This window comes from Triturus cristatus, chromosome 2_2, assembly GCF_964204655.1.
Source record: "Triturus cristatus chromosome 2_2, aTriCri1.1, whole genome shotgun sequence".
Taxonomy (NCBI): Eukaryota; Metazoa; Chordata; class Amphibia; order Caudata; family Salamandridae; genus Triturus; species Triturus cristatus.
In genome coordinates, this window is record NC_140582.1 from 1018462503 (window position 1) to 1018483639 (window position 21137).

At 40.9% G+C, this 21137-nt stretch overlaps 1 protein-coding gene across 10 annotated transcripts in view; it reads right to left on the reverse strand.

The window, feature by feature from the left end:
* ABLIM2 (actin binding LIM protein family member 2) overlaps positions 1 to 21137 on the reverse strand; it is a 918768-nt gene that overhangs the window by 344667 nt on the left and 552964 nt on the right. For all 10 annotated transcript variants that reach the window (XM_085642477.1, XM_085642474.1, XM_085642469.1 and 7 more), the window contains one exon: positions 7757 to 7844. In XM_085642477.1, coding sequence (XP_085498603.1) covers positions 7757 to 7844 — 88 coding nt within the window. The remainder of the gene's footprint in view (positions 1 to 7756; positions 7845 to 21137) is intronic.

Below are 21137 nucleotides of genomic sequence, written 5' to 3' on the forward strand. Positions count from 1 at the left end.
AGAATCCCAGTCCTTATTTAGGCATTAGCCATGCTATCCAAATACAGGCATGGTCACCTACATCCGTCCATCCCAACGTGACAGCGACTTCTTAGAAACCAGATCCTTAAGCCATTGGGACTTTCCCTAGCTAGGATTATTGATTTCTTCAAGAACTCATCTATTATGTATGAACTACTATTCCTTGGGGGTTCATTCATGATGTCTTCCTCTGCCCAACTTAATGTCAATGCTAACATTCCTAAGCACCTTCCAGGTATAAATATACCTTCCCTTAACATGGCAAACCACGGCTCGGCTGCACAGCTCGATACGGCTCGCCAACCCAAGTTCGGAAGAATTCAAGTCCCCGCCTGACGCACTGACCAGACGCTGTCATTCCTGCTCGCAGATAATCCAGCTTCCAGTGTTCTGACTCCCTTCGCGGGGTGTTAGAGTTTGAGACCCGGAAAGAGATTCCCACCTCTCACATTCTAAGGTATGGAGCTGACTAGAACCTAGAGGGACTCTTGGCGTATGCAAAACTATAGCATACCATACTATAGAATACAGCACCTACTTCTTACCTTGTACTACACTTAGGTTAGGTACACTGGGGTAGAACTATTTAGAAGCATCAAACGAGTATCCACTTTTTAGCCTATGTTATTTATGTATGTATATATGAATATATGTCATAGCTAGAAGACAATGCTGTTGCAGTATTATTTCTTCTTACTGCTTACGCTGTACGTATTATATCTCGCATACTCTCTTGCGATTGTAACAGCTCATGTCTCTTACACGAGAAACAAGACTGTTCAATAAATCCTTTTTATTGAAATGCCCGTCTATCTATTTCTGTGTAACTCTGAAGAAACTAAGCATGCATGATTGACTGAGTGAAACTGGTATCTGTTGTTTCCATGATTCTGAGACATGTTCCGATTCTAAGGGAAACAAAGTTGTCATGTTTATGCGGTTGCCAGAAACTACTCCCTTCTTGTTTATTCAAGGAGTTTCTAGTGGCCTCTGAGTTAGCTGGCGCACAAAGTAATTAAGTTTAATGTACTCGATAGAGGCATACTGACCTTAGTCCTATGCCACAACTATAGTGTATATTATTCCAATGTGCAGACCCTATAAGGGAAATAGGAACTACACTACACTTAGTGACATCGCCATTGACTTCTACACCTACACTCTTTCCTATTGGACCAGTCTGGTTAACCACTTCCGCCACCAAGGCTCCCTTCCTGATGCCCTTAAAACAGGACAGGTTACCCCAATTCTTAAAAAACCCTCCGCTGATACAAATGACCTCAACAACTTCCGCCCCATCACTAACCTCCCTTTTCTTGTGAAAATCTCAGAAAGATGTGTAGCGAAACAACTTTCCCTACATATTAAGGATAACAATCTTTTTGACAAATTCCAATCTGGTTTCGTGCAAGACTGCAGCATGGAAATAGCCCTGCTGCAAGTGATCAACGATGCCCTTCGTGTACTTGACAAGGGGGAGTTTTGCCTTCTAATTCTTCTAGACCTTTCCACAGCCTTTGACACTGTTAATCACAGCACTCTCCTAAACTCTTTAAAACAGAGAATGTTCTTGGAAGGCACAGTGCTTAAATGGTTTGCTTTATTCCTCTCGGACAGATCTCAAGTGATTAAAATAGCGAGCAGCCTTTCATCCTCAATGGCAGTAGGTCAAGGCGTCCCTCAAGGATCTATAATCGCTCCCACTTTGTTCAATCTTTACTTGGAACCATTGAGAAATCTCCTAAGTAAATCTGGGATACTTTACCACCTCTATGCTGATGACACCCAAATCTACCTTAACGTGTATTCCGCACATGACATCTCATCCCTCAACACTCCTCTCAACTCTGTTCAAAACTGGATGTTAGCTCATCACCTCATTCTGAATCCCTCCAAAACTGAATTCCTCCTCCTCACTACCTCACTCTCTCCTCCTCCTGTTCAATTTTGGATGGGTAAGCTGACTTTACTGAACAACAAGCCTAACATTGTCGAAAGCGCTAAATCTCTTGGGGTCATACTTGACAAAAGGCTCAATCTACACTCCCACATCAATTCCACTGCAAAGAATGCACGTTACCAACTGCGCCTTTTCTGGGGGATTTGTCGCTTCTTTCCAGGGCAAGACCTTAAAACCTTGGTCCAATCTCTGGTTCTCTCTAGATTGGACTATTGTAATTCTCTGCTTGCAGGCCTCCCCAAATCCCACCTTTCCCCTCTCAAAACCATACTCCATTCAGCAGCTTGTTTTGTATTTGAGGCCAAAAGAAGTGACCACATCACACCCATACTGTTTTCTCTTCGATGGCTTCCCATCGAAGCAAGGTCAATCTACAAGACTGCTTGTATCACCCACAAAGCCTTGCACACTTCCTTCCCTTGATACCTGGCAAATAAACTTAAAATCTCTGGAGGCTCTAGACCTTCACGCAGTGCGGAAAAGTTACTGCTTGAGCCCCCACCTTCAAAAGGGAAAGATCGATGGCTCAATCCTTCCCAGGCAATGTGGTTAGAATCTGGTACTCGCTTCCTCCACTTCTCCGTACCACCAATTCCACCCAGACTTTCAAAACTGATCTCAAATCTCTCATCTTCCAAAGACACTTCCAGAATTGATACATCCCTTTCCATGTTCCTCAAGGAAGTTCTTACAATGTTGTAACTATGTAATCTATGCCTTTACGATCCTAATCCTAATGTGTTTTTGAGTTTTGTGTGACTCCCACCTATTGTTTTATTTTACTTTTGTATCTATCTCATTTGTATCTGTAAGTATGTACATTTCCACATGTAACGTACTTGGTTCTATTGTGAAGCGTTCTGACACCTTTGGGTAAAGTCCGCACTATATAAAATTGAATTAAATAAAAATAAATAAATGGGGCTCGCAGCCGGTCTGGTCAGGCTACTGCTACCCAGGATGCTCCTCGGAGTAGCCGAGCGCTATAGAAGAAATAAATTAACATAACATAACATAACATAGTGGATGTCTATTCATCACCGGTCACTACTCTTCATAAGTCATTGTCTTTAAAACGCTCTTAAAATGTTGCAAAAACAAATGAAATGAATACAAGGAACTATAGGAAATCGGAGGAAAGTGACACTGTGTGCAGTCAAAAGAGGCGCCTTCATGACACCGGGAGATGTTTACATTCCTTGGTGAGCTGTTCATTTGTTAAAGTAAAACTTCATGATTATTGAATATTTCGTTATATCCTAACATTGCATGAAGAAACTGCTCTCCAAAGCTCATTACTGTGCCAATTTATGCGCCCCCCGATGACCAATGGTCTACTCGTGCTCTCATTACGAGTGGGCTGACAAATTCCAATATATGTATGCTAACTTCTATACTTCTTCATATCGGAATTATTAGTGATGTGATCAATATTTTTCAGGGGAAATATACAGCATTTACTGGATAGTGCATATTTTGCTCCGTTAAGCAGCAAAATCCGCATGTTATCCCGACACTAATCCGGATAGGCGATAATTACTGCACCAGATAAATACCGCACATCTCAGTGTCGGTTATTAGGGAATGCGATAAGTATCGTATCTGATTATGTCAAACTCATAATAATAAGGGCCGCAGTGTTGTGTTTTCATCATTTCCTAGGTGAATATTCCACTCCCTCCTAACTTCCTTTATGGCCAGCAGGAAGGCTCATTAAATTAAACGCTCACTTCTGACACCAGCTGGAATCTGCAGTTCATGATTTCGAATGCCGTCAAGGTTGTCATATAAGTTTCCAAACTTACCACAGTTAGGTTGAGTAGTAGTGACGCCAATTATATGTACACAGTGTTTAGAAATAGCCAAAACGGTGGTATGAATCTCAATATAAAAACAAGTTATGATTCAGTCCCCCCAGCTTTTCGCGATTTTGCTTTTTGCAAATTGAATGTGAAATTAGCTGTGAAGCCTGACCCCATGATTTGCTAGGCTGCATTAAAACAAAAAAAAGATTGCAGCCTGTACATGCATCAGCAAAGGAGAAGGTAGTGTGCTGTAAAACAATCGACACATTTAATTCGTGTGAAAAAACTGTGGCTGGCTGACATTTCAAATATTTTAAATTAAAACTGAATAACTACAATGGTAGATCCCCCACCCAAATGAGAAATGAACTTTATTTGTAAAGCACTCGTCTACGCGTCTGCCTCCTGTACAAATTTAGTGGGTGGAGAAATATAGTCAATGCAACGGTATATAGTGCCTAATTCACCTCAACGCCCACACTGGGCTGTGTATGGCTGCATTAATTCATCTGCTCCAGTAACCACAGCTTCGAATCCAAGAGGGCCTACTCTGTCTTTTATCAAGAAGTAGATAATAGGAGTGCTACAGACTTAGGTAATGTGAGTCTGTCCTCCATATTGTGACTGTCTGTAGTCAGCACCAAGAAGTCATGCTGGTTATTTTCCCATGCGCCTCCTATTTTTGTTGGTTTTATTTTCATTTTAGTGTTGGTGTAGGGACGTTACCAAGTGGCATGAGAGTGGACTTTCCCTGTTTCTTAATAGGTAAGATGACTCATGGTGTAACTCATTGGGCACTTCCTTGTTCTGTGACAATCACTCTTGTATCACTTTGATTAATAACATGAGTAAGGACCATGTTTGTTTGTCGTCTGAGAGCTCCTTATTGTTAATGTTTGCATTGTTTGTTATGTTCTTTCATGAAGACTGTGGGCACAGAATACATATGGGCCATCATCGTCCTTATGAGGCTAACCTTTATGTGGCCAGTATATACATCTATATATAATTTTTGCACAATTTTCTTTATACTTGCAGAGTGACTAATGGTAAAGGTCCTGACGAATGCCCCTGAACCACTTTTGGGGTCAACTACAGGTTGAAACATGTTGACCTTCACAGGGGTATATTTGTTTGAATCCCCCATCCTCGCATTTTAACTCTGTCCTAGGGGACCGCTGAATAAAGTTGATTCGGCCCTCTGGAGATCGTATTTGTCACATTGTTTTCATGCTTTTTTTACACTGTGCCCCTTACTAACCCCCTAACATCACTCATCTCAAAAACACCTCTGCTCCTCCCTTCGGGGAGACGTAGCCCACAGCTGGGACCTTGCGGTCTGGGTGTGAGGAGGGAACCCAATGATGAAGCATGTCATCTTTGATTGAGTGTGGGATCTAGTCCTTTATGAAGCTCTCTCCAGATACTATACAACATGCCACCCACACAGCAGGGTATTTGCCAAATTTCTCTTGCAGTTCAAGATTTCAATTTCAATTGTGTATTTTGATTTTGGCTTCTTGCTCCAAAACTCTTGTTTTTAAGTCATGGTGTTCAACCATCATTTGCCTGGTGATTTTTAGTTAGATTGCGGTGTTGCCATTTCATTGGAATTACACTTTATGTTGGTGGCACTGCTATGAATGGTATTCTAACAGTATAGTACCAGAATATCATGGATGAAATATAATCCTACAAAAATATTGTGACCTAAATTCAGCACACCAAAATATCATGAAGGTAAGCATATACAGGCATATATAGGTTTACTATTCTTCACTCCACAACTTCAAATGTTCTATATATCTTCAAGGTATGTAGATGTGGAGTTAAGAATAGTACATCTATTCTATATTTTTGTGCTCCATATTCTGATATAGACCTTTATCTGTGCCTTTCCTCTAAAGAGCCATTTCCTTTGTGCTTTCCCTCCCCACCTGCAGTTGCTGTGTTTTAGGTCTGGTTTTGCTTGACCCATGCATTCTCAATTAGCTTTGAATATTTTGGTACGTACTGCAGATTCTTTTTTCCATTTCTGTGTTACGCCTTGCGCTTCTTGTACAGTATGCCTCCCGTAGGTCACTGGTTTATGAACTATTTGGTTTCATGTTCTTAGGTGACCCCCTAAGCCTGAGCCCTCCTCTCCTGTTTCAGACAGTGTAAGATTAGTTTAGGTACACTGAAAGTTTGTTTCATTTAACTCCTTCCCAGTACTACCATATCGCTTGATCCCTCACACTGTTCCCACCTCCCGCGAGGCTTGAGGGAATGTGTATGTGGGACCTGTATGCGGGGCATCTGGGGGGGGCGGGGGTTCTCTACTTAAGTCACACCCATGCTTGATTTAGAGTTTCCTACTTGCCCTGTGTACCCGCCTCCTTTGCTTCTGAGTGGTTTCACTCCTCCTACATATTGACAAATTCCCGCATTGGAGTTGCGGTCCCGCTTATGCCAGCTCTTCCAGATTCCCTGCAACTTTCTCCAGTGCAGGGGATGCAGTTTCGCATCAGTGGTTTTTCCCGGCTCCAGTTCTTTTTTCCTTGCATTAAGCTGCACACCGTTGTTAGGGGCTTCTAGGACAGCCATGGTTTTAAGTAATCCTGTGCTGGAGCCCCAGTTCGTACCAGTCACACCTTCCTGCTCCTGTGAGTCGCACACCTGCAATTTCATCTCCTACTTTTCCTTGGTTATCAATTTTGGTTTTTTGCACAAGTGCGTCTACAGAAATGCAGATTTCCAACCTACATAGGTCGGTGCACTAAACTTGTATGAATGGATTATAAATGTCTGGGGAAAAACATATGTGACTTTGTTACTGTTCCTGCCTTCTGCTCGCTCAAACGGCGCTATACTTTTTGTTGATATTGCTCTACTAATTATTTAGTGTAGCGTTTGTATTTTTGGAACTTCACCAAACTCACCCTGATTATCATTCCCGGAAACCGGCATGGCGAGTGATGGTAACTCGTCTCTCTGTGATGCCTACAGTAGTCTCTATATGGTAAGTGATACTATTTGAGGGATCCAGTGCAGAGATACTTATACTTGGGTATTCTCTTATTATAACTATTGAATTCTAATGGGTGCCTTTCTGTCGCTGTAGAGACCCCATACAGGAATCAGGGGAATAATACAGTGAGGAGCTCGCTGTTTGGCTGTGATGAAGACCAAGAATCCTATCCATCCTGTGTTGTCCTCTGTCCCTCATCTACCTCCTATCTCCCTGATAATGGTGGCCAACACTTGCTTTTAGTCGTGTGTTGGGGTTTGTTCTGCGCGGGACTGGCTGGACCATCTTCACTCCTGAAGATTTGGAACTTCACGTTAGTTGAAGCCTGACACCCTGACTTGCATTAAATGCATTCAGTATTTGTTGCTGCACCAGATTCTTGCCCAAAAAACATTTATATGCTGAGCAGGAGGGTGTTTCTTCTTTTACAACTATTACTAAGTGGGAATGAGCTTTTCATAATTCTTGAGTCCTGTTTTTTACTTACTGCATAAATGAACCATTTATCTCCAGGTCATTATGGACACTACCTTCAGCCTTGAAGGTTTCATCTATAAATTCTTGATTTCAGGTGTGTTAGTCTAAGTAGTTCACTGGAAGTAAAAACAAGACTAATACATTCAGAATTAAGTTATCACATAAAAGTCAAGAACCAGAAATCATTTCTGCAATGACCTAAAGGAAGGTGGTCACCCTTTCGGGATCCTCATGGAATACTGGTGGCAGCAATTAAAGAAAGCATTTGAAGACAGTCAGACGGGCGGTCCAACTCTCAGGACCAGAATCGAACTGCTGCTTCCTCCTCATCTGCCTTAACTCATTCTTCCATATTAATAATGTACCTTCTTTTTAACCAGCACTTAGAAGATGTGACTGAAATAAACCACCATCACCGATACATACAGAAATAGTTATTTAACCTATTTGCACATAATTGTAACTGCAGCTTTCTTGGTTTACCTTGTAGATACATTTCTTCTCCTTCTGCAAACATCTGATGACACCTCACGCATCGTGCACAGGTCGGATGGTAATGTTTCTCTCCTGCCTAGAGAAAAATAGAAGCAAAATATGCATTATTGTAATTGTACATTTCATATTCCTTTATTTTGGCTCATAAAAAACCTTAAATGCAACAACATACAATCATATGTGAATAAAATACATATAAACAATAACATATAGTTACATTTAAAAATTATTTAAAAATTTAAGAACAAACTTCAGCAAGCTCTACTCTGGTATATTAAAATCTGGGGGCAATGCTCAAAGAAAACAAGGATTTCTTAACCATGGATTCGCTTATACCTCACATGCCATATTGCAGATAGAAATTTACCGAATGAAAAAAAGACCGGGCCACCAATATTTGCACTGTATACTTTCAGTGCTGTATGACGATCCCTAAAGCCCATCAGTTTACAGAGTGGTTTAATCCAATGACACATTGCTTTTTATAGGTCGTGCAGAAGAATTAAAAATGCTCGATCAACTCTACGGCCACGCATCCCATTGGACAAATATTAGATCTATCGGTCAAGTTTTTCAATAGACAAGTAAAAGTTGATAACGGTAGAGTGCCCAGTCCGAACCGGACAAAGAGTGTTCTTAAAAAATGTTTGGTTACCATGCCTAAGTACATGTCAAACTCAAAAGCACATTTAAATGATAAAAAAAACTTCCAACCTCAGAGGTTATCCTTGAAATTTTCCTTCCCAGCACAAAATTGCAATAGGCCGATTTGAGTTTTTCAATACCATTGCGTGGAAGCTCTAGAGGTTTTGACCAAAAGTCCCCTAAACCAAGATGAAAAAAACAACTCTTGATATGGGAGCACCAAGGGATGCTGTCAGCACACACCCCCTCCAACAAACCTCAGAGCCATTCCCTGTTGGGATCTAGCTCCTCTGTTACCCACACTCATAACCAAAATTGGCTAGGTCTCAGAGCAGCAATATTGGAAATGGATCTCAAATTTAGGTCCATACAGATGGGAAGTGTGGGAGTGCTCTGGGGAATTTTTACTAATGTCTTGAAGAAAGTTTTCTCTGCATTCTCCAAGGTATCCAGATTACAATGGCCCCAAATGTCTGCCCCATAAAGGGGCAACCTACAGGCTTGACCTCTGTCGTTTTCCACGGGAGGAGAAATAGGAAAGGAAGGTGCCCTGTTCACAAATCTTATAATAGGCCCGGCACATTGATTTAGGGACAGAGTGCTCTTCCTCAGCTGGTCTGCCCATCTGTGCGAGTCTTCCAGTCGGATGCCCAAGTAATCAACCTTGGGTACTCTCTTGAGGACCTCCCGTCTAAAAGTATGGTTCTTTTTATTTTTCACTTACAGTCTCCAAACACCATGTACTTCGTTTTGCTGTTATTGATTTCCAGACCATAATCTCTACAATATAGCAAAAACTTCTCTAAAAGGATGGATAATCCTGAGGGGCTTTTAGATATCAGCAAAGTATCATCTGCAAATAATAGACAAGATGTTTTCAAGTCTTTGATCTTAGGAGAGTCGTTCTCGCAATTAAAAAGGTACGGTAAGCACTCATTGATGTATAAACGGAAGCGTGTGAGAGCCAGTACGTACCCTTGGCACACTTCTTTTTAGATCGGTATTTCATTTGTCAATTTCCCTGCAGATCCCCATCTGACTCCAGCATAGTTGTCTGTGAAAAGCCCCTGTATTAGGGTCAAAATGCCTCTTGGAACCCCTAATATTATTATTATTATTAGAGGATTTGTAGAGCGCATGGCTGCCCTGAGACTTCCCAGTGCTGAGTGATCAGAAACTGAGTAGTATAACCGTGACTTAGAGATATTGCTTGAACAGCCAGGTCTTGATCTCTTTTCGAAACTGTAATTTCCTGTCTAACAGTCTGTATTCCAACGGCAGGAAGTTCCAGAGTTTGAGAGCCAGATGGGAGAAAGATCTTCCTCTGCATCTCTCCCTCCTGGCCTTTGTTTGTATTAGGCGTTCCTCTGTGCTAGAACATAGCCGCCTATTTGGGATATAAGGAGATATTAGCTTCCTGATTTTTTACGGACCTTTATTATGGCGTGCTCTGTGAGTGATGATCAAGACTTTAAATTTAATTCTTGCTTCTGTCAGAAGCCAATGGAGACCCACTAGGTGCTTTTTTACTGATTCCCGTATGGCAACGTTACAAAGCAGCCTAGCTGCTGCATTATGAGTAACATGCAGTCTGTGCGTGATATCCTATCCTAGACAGAGTCTCCCACAGTTTAGCCCTTGGGACAAGGTCAAACATGGATCGGAGATCCACAAAAGCCACAAATAGTCTTCCATTCGCAAAATGAACAGTCCTCCACTTGATAATTAATAAGCATATTTTTTTTGTCCTCTGTACTAGTTTTTTTTGCCTGAACCCCGCCTGTAAGTGGGATAGTACCTTATCTTGCAAAATCCTGTCTCATAGTCTATGTATTTGAGAGCTAAAAACTTTGTGTATGTTGTCAATCAGACTTATGGATCTGTAGTAGCTCTGGATGGCTCTAGCCCCCTTCTTGTGGATCGGTACTATTACAGCTCCCTTCCAAGAGTCTGGAATCTGACCCCCTGCTTTTAATAATCATCTGGAAATTGAATGGCTTCTTAGTGAGAATATCCAGGCCCTTATTCTGCCCCATATTCGGACTAGCATGGAAAATTCAGATTCTTTTCCAAATAGGGCCCAAACTGAAAGCAAGTCCCTGTTTTTTCCTGTGCAAATACCTCCTGGTAAGAACTGGAGAAATGTATGTGTTGAAACAAAGTCAGAAAGGGGAATTGCACCCGATCTTGTAAACTCATAGGCCCTGAATTCAATATGCATGGTATTGTCACGCTCCAAACTCTGCATACGGAAAACAACGTAATTGTGTGGTAACACACAGCCAGTACAGTAGAATCGCTACTTAATCCCCATGGAATGGGGAATAACGGAGTAGGACCGGATTTACCACTTATTAAGCTACACAGAATTTCCTGATTACGTGAGGTTTAATGAGAAAAATAAGGAGGAATATTATGTGGAAATGTTTATTTCGGGAACTCTAAATCAGCAGTAGCTCATCAACAGAATTTTGACAGTGGAAACTGGCACATAACTTGAAAAATATCACTCTGATAGATTTCTGACATTAGCTTTGTAAATTTGAAAATTAGAAATAACCTACAAAAATCATGGTATTAAATCTACAAATGGCAAATTTACATTTGTTGTGCATTATGCCATGGGTCCACAGCCACTGGTACATGATGCATGGTGCTGCTGCAGCAAAATAACAGTCATAACTCCCAGGACAGGTAAAATGTCATTTGCTTTAAAAAAACTATAAGAGACAATGCAATTGTTATGCCAGTAAACTTCATACCAGCTCTTGAATTAGTAAAACAAAAATATCTAAATTGGTACTATAGTAGGCAAGGCACACCATCATTCACAAGGATGTTGGCATCATATAACAGAGGGCGCTCAAGGCATTTCTTGAGGCTATTCACACATTACAGGGGGATATACATAATTCCAGAGTGATGCTCAATTATGCAAAGAACTTCTGACTGGCGACCTTTTGCAGATTCACTATACCTCTGGAGCTAGTCACCTATTCTTCTGTTTGCTATGCATGCCTCTGGTGCTTGTTAGTTTTGCCCTTGAATATGCACCCAAGTGCAGCTGAGTTATGCCCCTGCTATCACTCATATATGTCTTTGATGCAGTTCCATTGTTTGATTGGCTTAGTTCAGTAAGGCCAGATCCAAAATTCAGAGCTAGCCACACTTGAAGTGCAACATCAAAGACTGCAATAATCCAAACTTGGCCTCCAAAAGGGGATGTAATGCTCCATATTTAGTTTCTAAAACTTGTCACACTTCTCAAGATTGCATGCTATAGCCAATAATCTGGCCTCTGAAACTGGATACCACTTTCCTGGTGTAGCCTTTCAAAGCGGGGCTTAGGACTGGAAACACGGTCCCCAGCACTGCAGTTAACTGAACATAACACTTTAAATTAGGTTTAGACACTGGACATAATACTCCTGGAGACGACTCCAGAAGTTGAGACAATGCACCAGATGAGCTGGCTAGCAGCATGAGACCAGTTTATTATCTTTACCCTTAAAATATGGTGTTGGGACCACACATTCTCATCACCTGTTTAGAAAGTGTTGAATGATTGTGCACCGATCCCCTCCAATAGAACACAATTAGCTTTGACGGTAGTGAGGCACCAAATAAATTATTTGTCATTATGAAAACCAGCGGTATAAATGTTAATAAGATTGTACATCAAGTACTGATGATAACAGTACAGCAATATCTATTTAATGAGAAACTGCAGTGTGAAGATTTCGCCACGACTGTGACTGGCCCCAGAGTGTGGAATCCCCTGGATGCACCTCTAGGATACCTCATCCACGGTTGTTGTTGAACAGCTAAGTCTCATTTTCTCTCTCGGGCTTACACTATCCACTTTTCTAGTACTAGCATTTTCTTTATTCATTGGGCTTCTAATGCAAATGTAAAGCTACTTAAAACCTTACTTTTGAGAAAACATATCACCACTGCAATTCCATAAGCCCCGTCTCATTTCACTTCCCCCACCTTTTTAAAGACTGTTAAACTAACTTGAACTGATGGTCCTGTCAGAGAGTGTGAACGTGTGGGTAAGCAGTTCTAAGAAGTCTGAAAGTTCATCTGAATTTTCACCCAGGTCACAATCTGTGTGTATGGGAGTGTGTGGTTTAGTCACACTTTTATGCTTTGGAAGTAAGACCTAACGAATATACTGACCTATTTGCTTGGCATTTTTTAGGTTTCGACTTGCACTATGCTTGAGAAATCCATTGTTTTTAAACTAATTGGTTCCCGTGTGTGATACTTACTTTTTCTCCATTTCTATTGGTTGTTTATTTTCCTGCAGCCTTGTTCCTCATCTGCTTCTCTTATCAGTTTCCCGTAGCCAAAATACTGTTACGATCCGCTTTGGTGGAACTATTTTTCCATAAAATGTTGCCTCTTTTTGCTTTTTACTCTTGTAGCATATTTATCAATTTATCACCCGAGAGATGAAGGGCCAGCTGTATGACCATTGGATTTAGAGCCTCGCAATTTGCAACAAATTGTGAGGCGCTAAATCCAATGTACAACAGTGTCAGAGACACTGTTAGCGATTCCCAATGGGGTCTCAAAATGCGAGGCTCATTAATATTCATGAGCCACTCGCAATTTGCGCCCCCACTGGAAATGGCCAGCCTTACAGGGATGGTGGCCTGCTGGGGTCTGCAGACCGCCATGTCTGTGACTGCTTTTGAATAGAGCAGTTTTTTTTATTTTTTAAATGCAGCCTTAAAGGAAAACGGGATGCATTTAATAAAGAAAGAATGATACATTTTCGTTTAATTTTTTAAGGGCAGATAGTGGCCCCTGAGACCACTGCCTGCCCTTAAAAAATATTTACCTCTGCATTCCCAAAGGGGATGGGGTCCCCTGGGGACCCCTTCCCATTTGCGAGTGCTTTACCACCCTTCTGAGAAGAGTGGTAAACTGCGACTGTTTTGCGGTTGCAAAAGAGTCATACATACCTGGAGGACTCACTATTTGGAAGGGACGCCCACGGAACGCCCCTTCCTAATAGCGACTCACTATTCTTATTTTGCGATTCGCAAATAATTTGTGACTCGCAAAATGGGAAAAGAACATGGCCAACACGTTTTTTGCGGTCGCAAAGGGGTCTGAAACCCCTCTGCGACCGCAAAAAACGGTCGTACATCTGGCCCTGAGTGATTTGCATAGAATCAGGATGCAGCACCACTGAGACTTGGGCAGGGATCCCCAGCAATCGAGTCAGCAGCTCGCCAAATCCTCTCCACTCAAAGGTTATTTGACAGGGAGCTCTTTCCTTCTCCTGAACGATGATTGATAAAAACAGCCCTTTAGTCATCACATAGGTGAAAGTGATGCATTACCAATGCTTGTATTTCATAGATACCATCCCTCACCTCACTGTATACATTTTCCATCTCAATTATATCATTTCTCGATCCTATTATTTCCTTAAGACTTCCTTCTATGTGAGATATTGCAATACTAAGTCCATGGACAGATAGTCTATACCTTTCCTATGGAAAGCCTATAATAAATCACAGCAGACCATTCCTGCCGCTCCAACATAAAATGTCCAACTCTGATATTCTTATCTTCTCACGGGGGCCTTTCAGTTCGAGTCAGTCTGAAATATTTCCATTACTCACTCTGTAAGGAAAGCTGTTCAGACTATCAAATCATGAGACTTAAAAGAGGATACCGGGTCAAGATGTGTGCTTATGTTTGCTTTCGGACACTAATGCAGCTTTGTCAGCGAGGACCAAACCGGTAAAAACTCTGCAAGCAAATAGTCCCGTAAATATATACTAAAGAGAAAGATTGTTAAATCTGTGTCAGCTCCACTATTTGACCGAGTAAAAACTATATTATTAAGAAAGAGGCATATTCCACTCCCTTTACTGGCAAGGAAAAGGTATCACACATGATATTAACTTACAAAACCAGATCCAATAGTGTTTTTTCACCAGTTCATTATTTCATTAAAATGAGTGAGTACTTTTGCTCTCCAAGATTCAGCCGATGTTACAGTGGGGCTAGCCTGACTGCCTAGCAGAGCTTCATGCTGACAATCAGGAAAAAACAAATCAACAATTGATCATATCTTTATGTGCAATTGCCTGCATGAAAAAGTGGTAGAATTCCTAAAACCAGTGCAGCAGACCAGTGATCATCTCCCACTGGTTACAGCTATTTCACGCCAAACAGTTAGCCTCCCGTACATCACTCTACTGGGAATGTCTAATGGGGAGGAAATACACTTGCTCCTGAGATGAGTAAAGTGGAGCAAAATCAACATATAGGGCCTGGCAGCCTGGAAAAACAATTGGCCAATATTCAACAACGATTTCATTGAGGGGAATATACCGGAGAATTGGCCAAAACTGGTACTGGAGCGGTATCACCTTCTGCTAGGCAAATGAACAAACCATTGGCCAGACTCTAGAGAAAGGGTGTTCTGCCAATTTCAACCAAGGTGCAAACAAATTCAACTAAGCAAGAAGGCACTAAGACAAGCCAAACGCAACTTCAAGCATGAGAGAGACGACACAACACTCCAAAATCGGCTGACAGCCAGGAACTTACACAGAAGAAGCATATGAAACTTCAAAAGGCAATAAGAAGATTCCCAGTGGCTGCACATCTTCAGTCTGTTAACCCCAAGCAGACAAGCAGAATTTTGGCTATACTTTAATATGTTGTCCGGGCTCGACCACGGCCGGCGAAATGAAGTTGCAAGTCACACATGGATCAACCATGTGAACACACTGTACTGCAAGTCTTCTTATAACACCCTTCCACACCATCAAAGACCCTTCACATGCACTAGTGTGCACGTCAATCATACAACTATAGAAGAAACAACTGAATCGCTCGATGTGCACAATCGTGTGCTATTAATATTAAAGAATATCAGAAGGGACGGGCCCCGGGGCCCAATGGCCTACCTGGTCACCTTTTTAAAGAGGACCATGAATTTTTGAGCAACTATACTCCGCCCCTTATACCACTTCTGCAAGACTAATTCAACAATTCCTGAAGCCTGGAAAGGCTCCCTACTACAACCAATTCACAAAAAAGGTGACACTGAAGATCCAACCAACTACAGGTTGATAGCCCTTTTGGATATTGAGGCAAAGGCATACGGAAGCCTCCTCTTACAAGATCTACAAAACTGGGTTTACGAGGACAGAATATTACCAATTTACCAATCTGGCTTCAGGGCAGGAGCATGAACATTGGATAACATTCCAGCCCTAACATACCTGGTAGAACAGTCCACCCAGAAAAAACAGCACCCTCTCTTTGCTTGCTTCATAGACTACTCTGCGGCATTTGGCTGTGTCAACAGGAATCTGCTCTCGCAAAAACTACAAAACTGGGGGATCCCGACCATGTTGCTGAGCGCCATCATTGCCCTTTACACCAGAACCTGGGTACGGGTGAAACTAACCCGGAACACAGCAACAAAAAAGGTGCACACAGACCGAGGGCTGAAACAAGGTTGTGTATTGGCGCCCCTGCTCTTTAACTTATACACTGCAGACCTTGGTAAATCAATATCAAAACCCAAACTGTTAGCTCCTAAAATTGGGCCAACTAGACTGTTCCTACTGCAGTACGCTGACGACATGCTCTTAATGGACCCCACTAAGACGGGTATGGAACGAGCACTGGACGCACTAAGCATTTATAACAACGAAAATGATTTTACAGCAAACACAAGTAAAACAAAGGTAGTGATCTTCGGAAAATATGCTAACAAACTTAAACATCAATGGAGATTGGGCCACTTGAAAATAACAACAACGTTTAAATATAACTATCTGTGGGTTTGGATCATGAGCAACGGCAAGCCCACTGCACACACCGCATCCATAGAATAAAAAGCTAAGGCAGTGATGTACGCCCTCTGCAAACTCAATTCCAAACTGCGTAGCCCGACAACTGAGCCAATCCGAAAGGTTATAAGAGCCAAGTTACTTCCCTAAATTTCCTATTGTCAACTAGTCTTTCCTGAGGCACTAATTAACACCATGGAGTCTGCCAATTGCCAAGCATTTACACAGATTTTCAGATACCCGCCCATGCCCGGAATGCCTTAGTACAACTGGAATCCGGGTTAAATAAACAATCCTAGGAACACTGGACATCGATCATTCAATACTATCGAGGGGCATGTGCAGCCCCCCCAAATACAATGAAAGCAACTCTAAAGGAAATCATCATGAAAGGTAAAAAGTCTTGGGCTGACGCCCTACTCACTGCCTGCACTGAACTGCACCTTGTCTTGTCCAACTGGCGGGATTTCATTTACCAACCAGGAATTTGAAAAACCATTTTAAAGAAACAAGTAAGACTATTATCCAAGCTAGATGATATGAGGCTAATAGAGTCGTCCAGCAGCAATATCAGGCTTTTATCTTATCTTAAGGATAAATTGAGGCAGCCATATCTTTACTCAGCACTGAACAAATCAATTTTAAAGCAGCTTCTGTCAGTCAGACTCATTGTACTGCCAATAAAAGACATAATATTTGCTGGAAATTTCTAGAGGCGGTCACCATCTGCAGACTATGTCATCAGTACGAGGAGTCTTTGGCCCACCTAGTTTGCATCTGCCCCCGATTGAACCATGCACGCTGCACTTTATTAAAATTTTGTTCTTAAAATATGGCACTCGTCCAGATGCAATGAAACCTCTTTATTTGGAGATCCCTATGGAATTGGCTAGACTAGCGAAATTTACACGCCAGCTTAAAGAACTTATAAGTAAAGATCGAACCATGGACTAAAGGCTGATCACAGTTTCAAACTAGCGAATATAAATCAAATTTTATGGTCTCTTAATTTTACGCTTTGGGTAATTATTCAATATTTGTCAAATGAAATGATACAATGTTGTTTTTACCAATGATCGAAGAAGACTGTGTCATCAGTAGGAGGAGTCTTTGGCCCACCTGGCTTGCATCTGCCCCCGATTGAACCGCGCACACTGCACTTTATTTAAAGCGTTGTTCTTAAAATATGGCACTCGTTTATGTCCAGATGCAATGAAATGTCTTTTTAATTTGGAGATCCCTATGGAGTTGGCTAGACTAGCGAAATTTGCACACCAGCTTAAAGAACATATAAGTAAAGATCGAGCCATGGACTAAAGGCTGATCACAGTTTCAAACTAGCAAATATATATCAAATTTGATTGTCTCTTCATTTTATGCTTTGGGTAATTGTTTGATATTTGTCAAATGAAATGATACAATGTTGTTTTTACCAATGATCGAAGAAGGTGCATGGATGGACACACCACACCCTGCCTTTTGTAACAATTTGTATTAATTGAAACAATAAATGTATTCATTCATTCAATCAGGAATACTAAAACACCAACCATTAGGACGTTTGTAAGGTAACAATAAAAGTTTGGGTTGTGAAGTATTACAAGTAAATAGCATGGGAATAGATAAGTATTTGTGTGGCAGCAAATAATTATATAATCATATTGGTGGAGGTTAAAAGGTCAGGTGACAGTTACTCTGTCAAGTCAGACCTCAAAATCCATGTCAGTTAACGACCACCCTCCTCCCAGCTGTGCTGCTGCTAAAGAAAAACATCATACGTTATCTAGTTATCTATCTAAGACACTTTAATAGCCTTCTAATGTCATGGGTGTGATTAGGTAACTGGATTAATAAACAAAATGATCACAGCTGTTAGAGAGCAAGCACTTTTCTTGGGCAAGCACACAACGTCTGCCCAATCAAAAAATGCACTTTGGGCTTCCAACATGTGGGTGCAGCAGAAATCTCCCTCTAGTGATGTGCACATAATTGTCTGGCAACAGATGCACTGTCGAGCCGGACCATAAAAATGGGAACACATATACCAGGAAAGGTGGGGGTGGGCTGACCTTACTGCCATTAATATTTACTAGTGAGTGGATCTGTCATAATCTAGCTGTTTTTAAGAATGGGCCATTCCAGACTATATTTCCTCTACAGGATGAAAGTGCAGGAATGACTTTAAATTGATTTGACCTGAATTGGTTAGTGATGAAAGCAAAGCAGAAGTGAGCTTTGCAACAATGTTGTATTTTTATCTTTGACGATTTCTTGGAAGATTTGGCACCATTCTCTGGGAACAAAAAAGCCACTACACTGAGATAAACAATGAAGTATAGTGTGTGGGAATTTACTAGGGATATCAATACCAGTTTCATATTTTCTTTTGCTTTAGAAAAATCATCTCTGATGATGAATGAATAGAACTTCATACCCAGAAGCCCAGACTGAAAACAGAGGGAAAAATACCTCCCTGCCTGCTGGCCTAGAAGCATTTCTTCTTGCATGCCAGAAGAAATCTTCTACTTTTCAAGAAGTTTATCTTGTCTGAAACCTTTTGCATGACATTTGGCAGACTTGTGAGACAAAAGCTACACATTTCCATTTTTTAAAAGACAAGATTGAAGCAGGTTCATCCATTTGACCAAGAAGCGATTGCACGGGATGGATGAATTTACTTGTCACACAGAGAGCCTTTCTTCTCCTGCAAAGGATGCTCACCTGAACTTATACATAGACTCCAAAGATGTGCTGCTTCACTTTTATATTACATCAAAAAATATTCTTAAAGGTAATTATATGACTCTTGGCAGGGGGTCATCCATCCAGGTAGGCATGAGATAGTTATCTTTGGATGTTTTTCACATCTTTGTACATTTTTGCATACTTTTGGAACTTCTTGTCTGTTTTTCTGTTTTTTGTTTTATCTGTAGTTAAATTTAGTTTGGAATTTGTTTAAGTTCTTTAACGTTTTTTAACCGTACTTTTCTTAGACTGTTTCTATACATTCAACACACAATGCATTTTAGCAATATCTAGTCTTGCAGCTTAATAAAATACATACGATGAGCCAGGCTTTTTGGATATGAGGCTTATTTATCCATGTGGAATCGTCTGTTTGTGCACTGTGGAAGCTCAATTTAAGGTCCCTTCTAAACTTTGGTCTCTCTCCCCTAGCCTGTCACCTAACAAGATTGCCCGTCAGATCCTAATGCTAACAGGTGCCCTGACCCTCACAAATATCTGAGCTCTCATTTGTCTTTGCAGCTTGAGGAAAATTAAATATTTTATGACATCTTGTACCCCTATGATGACCACGTGTTTGAAGGCCTAACTTACCACTTTGACAATGAGGATGTTTAACTTATGACTGCTCTAGCTCCTCTGTCCTCATCTAATAGACCCCTTCCTCTTTGCAGGAAACGATTCCAGATGCTCTTGCAAACATTATGTTTGAACCTTTTCCAACTGACCAGCTTTAGTTCAGCAAACCGATGGCCAATGATTTGTGGCCAAGTTTTTTGCATTTTTTATATTTGGGGACCCCCACACTAGGAGCCTGATTCACAAAGGTAAACTTACACGTTTGTGTAAGTTTTCTCTTATTCTGTGTTCATTAAAATGCCATTCAACAGTAAGCAGTCAGGCAGAGAAATCTGCACATAAAAAGATAGGATAGGTGAAGCATTCCTGAACATAAAGTCTGGACACAGGAATGCTGTTTCTTCAAAAGTTTAATCCATAGAGAATCCCATCCATCAACAAGCAGGCATTGACAGTAACTGCCCAAGTTTTCTTACAAAACTTCTTAGAACCTTATGACTTAATTGCATGACACATGTAACATTCCAATAATGACATATTATAATTCTACTAGTATGCAAATGCAATAGGAGATAATGCAGTGCAGTACATCACACACCTCCCTCCTTTACCTAAACAAAAAAACTGTAAAACAAAAGATATAACGTTAAATAGTAACATACTATACATAATCAGCAAGATATGATGGTTGTTTACATACTCTGGATGAACAACGACTTGTAAGCATTTCCTTGGAGTCATTGTTAAACTTTCCCTTTACAACAACAACTCTATTAAGATTCCATATTCGATGATCTTGTGCCTTTATTGCATTATTGAATACCTTGATGACTTTAATAGGCTTCATGAATTTGGAAACAGAGTTTCCCATCAACCCTGGGCGTTTAATCATGACTATATCGCCCACCACCACTTTAGTTGTTCTTACAGCTTTCTTTGAGTCAAAATAACTTTTCCTTTGCTTTGCCTTTTCTTCATCTTTCTTCTGGATTACAACATTATCAATTTTTTTCTCCTTTCCTTTATTTAATTCATACTTATTGACCCATGCAGGTTCTACACTCGTATTGGGAAGTCTACCTCGGAATAGTAAGAAAGGTGTTTTCCCAGTGGTAGAATGAGGAGACAATCTATATTCCTCAATCATTTTCAACACTTCACATTTCCAATCTAAGGACTGTGACTTTGCCAAAGCAATAGTTTCTTGAATTACTCTGTTAAATCTCTCCACCATCACATTGGCCTCTGGATGATAGAGAGAACAGGTTTTATGTATAATACCCTTAGATGACAGAAAATTTCTCATCTCTTCAGAGACCAGCTGAACCCCGTTATCTGTTAAAATAGATTCAGGAATCCCTTCTATTGAAAATAAACTTTTTAAACACCGAATTATGTGACTTGAATCAATATTTGACCAAAAAAAACTTCAGGCCATCGTGAAAACATATCAATTACAACTAACACGAAAGTCTGAGAACCATTACTATGTACTGGGCCAAAAATATCCAAAAAGATGTCTTGCCAAGGATTAGAAGGATGTCTTCCTAACATCATCGGTTGCA